Source organism: Sardina pilchardus, chromosome 22 (genome assembly GCF_963854185.1).
Source record: "Sardina pilchardus chromosome 22, fSarPil1.1, whole genome shotgun sequence".
In the NCBI taxonomy this organism is placed as follows: domain Eukaryota; kingdom Metazoa; phylum Chordata; class Actinopteri; order Clupeiformes; family Clupeidae; genus Sardina; species Sardina pilchardus.
Genome location: NC_085015.1, coordinates 19670689 through 19678025, shown reverse-complemented (window position 1 = coordinate 19678025; position 7337 = coordinate 19670689). Strand labels below are relative to the sequence as shown.

Here is a 7337-nt window from a genome sequence, read left to right as displayed (position 1 = left end):
AGCACAGAGGATGATCACCCGCTCACCGCCTCTGACATGCAAACCATCTACAGGCCCCACTCCACGCCCATCTGTAGAGACCCCACCCACCCCAGTCTGAGCACTCCAGAGCCCTGCACGCCTGAACAATCTGACCACAGCGCTGTCACTCCGCTCAACTCTTCCCTCTGCAGTAGCCTGCTCTGTGCTGTATTTACATACTGTGCTTCTGGCTTCACTTGCCCAAAAGCACCCAACACTAATGATATTGATTTATTATTGATATACTGTATAGTTTTAGTTTGATAACTTATGACCCAGGTGTAGTTTATACTTCTCAGGTATAGGCCTAACAAGGCATATATGTATATGTGTGCCATTTATCAGCTTTTCTTGTGCTTTGGAAATGTTAGGGTATTTAATGCTATGCAAATTGGCCTATGCATTCTATGTGATCTGTGTTGGTATGTGTGTGAGAGTACAGTATGTATGTTTTTGTGCCTGATCATTCATATCACTTCAGCCTGACCAATCGCTGTCCTCTGATCAATCCTTCTCTTTTTTTATCTTTTATAGCCCCCCCCCCCCCCCCAATCACTTGGTAGAACCCTTTCTACTCCGGTTCCCCACCGCCACCGCCACCCCCATCCCCTGCCTTTGACTTTAAGGTTTCATATTCACTCTGCTTAGCGCCCTTCAGAGCTTCATACCCCCCCTCTGCGCCCTGGGCCTGGGGCTGCTGCAGAGTGTGGTACACGTCACCATCACCATCACCCTGCCCTTTGAGCTTCAGCGCTTCATACCCCCCATCTGCACCCTGACTTTGGGGACCCCCCAGAGTGTGGTACACTTCAGCCTGCGCTTTGCCCTTGAGTGCCTCATAACCTCCGTCGCCTCCATCTCCTGCCTTGGCCGCCCTGGCCGCCCCGACTGCCTCGTAGCCTCCATCGGCACCGTCGACTCGCACGGTGTGGTACTCATCTTTGTCGGAGCCTTTCAGGGCCTCGTAAGCGGGGTCCTTCTCGTCGTCGCCCTCCTCGCCGGCCTTCTTCCTCCTCGTCATCGGCACGTCTCCCTGCAGGCCAGACTGCCCGCGCCGCTTATTACGACACAGCAATGCAATTCCCACAAACAGCAATCCTGCTATAATGAGCACCACCACAAGATAGATCGCTGGGCTGCCGGAACCACCCGAAACGACCCCTAAGGGAAACAGAGAAAGTGTTCATTATGAAATTCAACAACAGCAAAGGACAAATGGTTAGCGATCCTGTTATTTGATATCTTTGAAAATCTACTTTACTGGAAAAATAAGCTAAGAAATAACCACACATTAATAAATATGGGTAAGATGACCAAGGTGCTGCAGGACATCTCTAACGTCGGCATCATTATCACCGGCAAAATCCTGACAGAAAAAAATGAAAAAGTTGTGTTGACTTACCGACGTTTTCGAATTTACTGCGGCGAGAGGCACCTTTGTCCCAGACGGCTCGGCAGGCATACTCTCCAGGCTGGTCATAGGTGAGTTCACTTGTCTTCTCCTCACGCATTTTAAGGTACATAGCATTGGGTTCCCGATGGTACCAACGGAACGTTGGATGATCTGAACAGCCAGGACAGGTACACACTAGAGCTGATTCCTCCTTAGAAATGTCGGCTGATGGTGGACTTTCTGCAAAAGGCACCAAATCACACATGCATCAAGCCCGACTGTGCCTTCTGGGACCCAGTTTGACTTTTTCATCTGGAGATGAGTGTATGTTCAAGGCCAAGTCGCTAGACAATATCCACACATTACATTCTAAAACCAGCCCCTAATTTGATTAAAGCAACACTGCATTATCACAAAACATACTGAGACACAAGCATATAGGTTCATGCATTTAGGTGAGGTACTGTACCTCTGATTAATGTTAATGTTTGAGGAGCTGAGGGCACATTTTTCTTTAAGGCTCCATGAGGATTTACGTAGGTGTAGCTGAAGGTGGCTGTGCATGTGTAGGAGCCAACACTTCCATCAGTGACTGAGATCTCGTAAGAACCATCCACACCAGATCCGAGTGTTACATTATCCTTGTAGAATTCAGCTGCATTAATTTTGGCACCTCCTCTGACCTCACACCTCAGTGTCAGAGGGTCTCCCAACACAGCTGGTTCAGGGGGGATCTCTAACAACACCTCCGTATCTGGAAGAGACACAGACAAACTGGAATTAGTTTTTAGAATCCATCCTTCCACACCCAAGAGTGATTGATATGGAGCAGCACATGATAACTCATATCATCTGAATATAGAGTGGAGGAACCATCTTCATGACAACATGGTGTGTGATGCACATCAGACACTGCTTACAATAAAACGTTTATTTTTTTTACACATTACCTGAGCTCCTGAGGCTGATTGAATTGCTGCGTTTTGTGTCCACACCCTTCGTTCCATTTCTCTTGCACCAAATAATCTCTGGAGTTGCTCCTCTAACTTCAGCATAAAACTGCATGGTTTTCCCGGCCTTATCCTTTTCTTCCATTCTCACATAAGTCTCTCTATCATCTCGGAGAATACGGCAGTACCAGTTTGTTAGGCCCTCATCTGAGAACAGCTGAAATAATGGGGATTCATCCTTGTTGACCACTGCATACTCAGACACAATAGTAAGGAAAGCAGGGGGGAGATAGTCTGATATGGGTAGAGTTGAAGCAGGTGGGATGAAAAGAGAAAGTAGGCAGACATTAAGTAAGAGATATTATGCAAAGTAACATTTCAATCAGAATAGAGTGTTTCTTAGCATACGTTGAGGTACATTATTGTAGAGGTGCCTGGATATTAAAGTATTTGAACTGACTCTACCCTTGACTTCGATGCTCAAGCTGTCGCTCTCCTCTCCAGTTTTACACCGATAGTCTCCAGAGTCTTTAGATGACACAGCAGGCAGGATCAGAATTTGGTTCTTGTTTGATAGCTTGTGGGTTGTACCATTGACGAGCCATTCAGAAGGCGTCTCACTACATTTCAGCGTTACAGTGTCTCCCCAGTACACAAGGCCATATTTTGGGATCATTTTGACTGATAGCAGAGGAGCATGTTCAAGATAGAGGAAAAACAGAGAAATTAAATGTTAGAGGTGTGAGACAATAAGTCAGATTGCTTGCTCAAAATTCAGTGGGTAAGTGCCTGCATAACAAATGCTGTCCTTTATGCATTCCTTGAAGCACCATGTGGGAAGAGCTTAGTTTGTTCTCATGATGTGGTCAGAAAAGTCCATACTCACTTGTAGGTTTGGCTTTAACCAGGAACCAGCAGACTGTTACAGCTGTGTTGGGGAGAAACATAAGAAATGCCAATGCTAAACAACACACACACATTCATCAATGCAGTCACCCTTGTTAGCTGACAGCATTAATAAATAGGTTATCTGTGCATTGTCTATGTCAACAATATGGGCACTTCGAACATTATTACCCGATTAATACGCTGATCGAATTAACCTAATACTCTCGTCTTACACAATAGCATACATCCTCTTATATAAAACTACAATAGAAATTTAGAAAATTAATGGAAAATGGCCAAGCAATGTTTTTTCGAAATAAAAGATAAATAGACAGATGTAACTCTTTCAAAGTAATTTATTATGCTAACATAATGAGTTACTCATGTCCAGGAAAAAGGCACCGCTCAGAAACATCTTCATGTACACCACTTCAAAAACAACACAGCCCTTGAACAAAAGAGCTGAACATGTACTGTATTAGCTGACTTTAACCACAGTAGAATAAAACTGCAGTTTGTGGGTCACAGCTCCTCTCTTCCTTTTCTCTTTCCCCCTCTATCCATTTCTGTCATTCAGTTGTTTACTAGCTAGTTTACTAGTTGTTTACTTCACTTTCCTGACATTTCATTTCCAAATTAGTCTGTGTGTGTATGTGTGGAGGCGGATTTATGGTGTCTGTGTGTGCTACTGTGTACGTTTGTGTGTTTCTGTGTGTGTCATTTTCAAAAATTGCCTCTTTAATATCAACGTGACAGCAAATGCCTACAAACAATTGCATAAAAAATATAAAATGCTAAACAAATGATTGCATAAATAGTCACCATTCTTAAAGTGGCTGACCTAAATCAACAGCGGTCCAGACAACTGGTGCTAATAGTCTCACGATCAGTGAAGTGGAGATTGCAGTAAATGTGTATAGGATGGTAATATAAAGACACTTTTCTGGAAGGTCCAATCATAGGTCAATCAGTATGTTTCCTGATAATTCTACCATGAGGACAAGATAACACTCCAAGCAACTCAAGGAAAAGATTACTGAAAAGCATGAGGGAGGGGATGGATACAAAAAAAGTTCAAGTCACTGAACATTCCCAAGAGCAGTCTTTCTGAACTGGAGGGACAGGACTCAAATGTGAGTCGCGGAACCGTTTTGGGTGGGTCGCAGAGCTTGTGGTAAAAAAACTAATTTTTTTAAAAATACGGATCACGACTTAATGAACAGGAATATTATGGGTCCTAAACCAGACCAGTTAAGAACCACTGCCCTCGGGTTAAGTGAAATCCATCTTTTTTTATTTTTTTTAAAAACAAAACAATTATACATAGCGCAACAGCACAGCCATGTACAAAAAAAGCAGCACAATAAACATAATACAGTGAAATCCATCATTAAAGAATGTAAGGCATATGGCAAGTGTGCAAATCTGCTTAACAGAGCAGAGCTGTCATCACAAACTGAGAACTTTGAACACTATCATGCATAGGCTAATTCCATCAATAAACATCTCAATTCGGCTGTCTACGTTTATCTTTACTTAGCTGGACTGTAATGAACGATCTTACTTAACTTGGATATCATTTTAATATTTAGTCACTAAATTTTAGTGCATAATTTAATGTAATGGACTTGTAAATTAAGAGATATCTTAGCCGATCCCATTTGGATTTCAGGCGACCCCACATGGGGTCCCGACCCCAAGGTTGGGAAACAATGGGTTAACCTGATAATGTAATAGGCCTAACCGTTTATGTAACAATGTGTTACATTATCGGTAGACCTACAGAGAATATTAGGCTAGGCCTACGTTATTGGAAAATGCACTTTATTACATTTTCAGGGATTAGGCCTATTATCAGGATTTATAATTATACATTATACATGCTTTTTAAGTTAGTTTTAGTTTTTTTAGTTTAGCTTTTTTTTAATTATTATTATTATTACATTATTGGGAGTTATTACACTATTGGCACATTAATACATAATACATAGGCCTACCTATTAAGTTTTACACGCCACTTTGGCGCGTGGAAAACGGTTGGTCATCAACTGTGAGAATATACTTTGCCATATCAACTCCTCTTTGCGTCGGTGTTGTTGACGGAGAGGTTATGCGCCAAAACAAGCAAATGAAACTTCACGTCTTACGGTTAAACTTATTTGATTATAGGCCTACTTTCGTGCATCTGCTGAGAAAACAACTATCGCGACACAAATAGGCTAAAGCTTCAGATTTTGCATAGAAGTTTCAGATTTTGCGTAGAGGTCTTAGCCCACTGCTTTCACTTTCAAACACAGCAGACGAACCACTCGTTTGATATGAAATCGTTTGATATTCATGCCTCAGAACCAGTTGCCACATACTTTTGTGGTTAGCAAAGATCCTTGATTAGGCTAGTACAGACCCAGATAGAGCAATGTTATTCGCGCTCCGCTTCAAGATGTCTGATTATAGGCTTCAAAATGATTGGACCTCCTAACATTGGGAAGGCCGTTTAATTTGGAATTTGCAGCGGAACTTGAGAACCTCTGCAGAAAAGCTGTATCATATAATTCGAGAATAAACGCCAAGGATTATGAAATGACGAGATAAACAAAGGGCCGCCAATCATCTGAAGACAACAAGAGTCCAGGTAGGTTTACAAAACTTAAAAGTGCATCGAGTTGCATGAGATCACGATGCTAACAAAATATTTCCCAACTGGAAGGTAGCCATCAAAGGGACGTGGAGGGAATTTAATTCTGAGCTACCTCGCAATGGTTTTGTAAGGCTAGGTGGAAATGAGCAATGGGAAACACACTGAGAGGTTGCCTGTAATGGGAAGATGCGATGTCACTCATTCAGAACAGCCCCAGATGCCGTGACTCATCTCCTCTTTCTCTTTTTTAGTTTACATTTAAAAAAAAAATAAAAAAAAGTTCCAATTTGATCTCTTTGAACCAAACATGCCCTGTGTCCAAACAAGCAATGTACTCACCTTTCTCAGCCAAGGACAGGGCATGCTTATTTTCCAAATGTATGAGGCCATTTAGTCCAAAATATGTTTTGTGGGTAAAACACAATAATTTATTTTATGGTCTGATATCAATGCATTTTTTAGATTTTGTGAATGACTATTATGTAATTACACCATTACTACAGAGAGAGAAAGAAGAGGTGTCATGAGCGAATGATTTATATAATCTTACCTGCTAGGAAGAGGAGTCTCTTCATATTTTAAAGAAATGAAGATCATTGAGAGAACAAAAATCACCTCTGACTGGCTTGGAGAGGAACAAGAACTGTTAAAGAAAGAAGAATGCCATAGCGCATTTTAATAGGAAGTGGCTGAATTACCCAGTGACCAACACCCATTCTCATTTTGACCTCAAACAGCAGACTAGAGCTGTTGAGAGAGAGGGGGAGAGGGAGGGAGAAAGAGAAGAGAAATGAAAGAGACTCAATTTACCACCATTTACCACCATACACATAGGATGTCTGAACCAGGAACAGAGAAATCATAATGAAAACACCTATTACTATTCTTATGCATGTCAGATGGCAATAAAGTGCAATATCAGATATAAATGTTTAAAGAATGCCCAGATGTTAACACTCAGAACACTATTGTAATGTTTTTTTATGAGTAAATGGTTTATCATTTGGTAATATGAAGGATAAATATACCTGTCGTTTCCACAACCAGCCAGGCAACACTATGCAATATTTTGTATGTCTGCGGTCCAAGATGACATCCACAAAACAACATGCTTTCACTTGCATTAGGCCCAGGTTCAACAGTGGTATGGCATCCCTCGAAATAGTCTCAAATAATGAGCTATTTTTCACTCGTCAGTTCAGTTCAGGCCATGCAAAAGAGGATGTGATGCAAGTTAGTCTGAAACAAACTTCAAATTCTCTTAGGCCTTGTGCATGCATGCAAGTTCCCACAGCAGACAACAACATGTGGTTGACCAGCACTATTTTAAACACCTCAGTGCTATGTATTGTCACCTATCAAATGAGACCACCAGCAACGGACTCAAGCTATTTAAGTATGCAGATGACATGGCATTGGTGGTCAACCTCCCTGATGACGACTCCCT

At 41.8% G+C, this 7337-nt stretch overlaps 1 protein-coding gene across 1 annotated transcript; it reads right to left on the bottom strand.

Moving 5' to 3' along the window:
* Window positions 1-592: 592 nt before the first annotated feature.
* On the bottom strand, window positions 593-7041 carry LOC134069677 (uncharacterized). Its single transcript, XM_062525706.1, has 8 exons — window positions 6919-7041; window positions 6441-6637; window positions 3251-3292; window positions 2830-3045; window positions 2365-2658; window positions 1884-2168; window positions 1424-1654; window positions 593-1182 (listed from the first exon to the last, which is right to left on the bottom strand). The coding sequence occupies exons 2-8, from the start codon at window positions 6463-6465 to the stop codon at window positions 593-595; spliced, it is 1683 nt and encodes a 560-aa protein (XP_062381690.1). The 5' UTR covers window positions 6466-6637; window positions 6919-7041.
* Window positions 7042-7337: the final 296 nt, after the last annotated feature.

Coding starts and splice junctions, on each gene's coding strand:
- LOC134069677 (XM_062525706.1), bottom strand. CDS start 6,465: ATGAAGAGACTCCTCTTCCTAGCAG. Junction 2,659..2,829: donor CTTGAGCATCGAAGTCAAGG/GTAGAGTCAGTT, acceptor TACCCATATCAG/ACTATCTCCCCCCTGCTTTC. Junction 2,169..2,364: donor AATCAGCCTCAGGAGCTCAG/GTAATGTGTAAA, acceptor TGTCTCTTCCAG/ATACGGAGGTGTTGTTAGAG.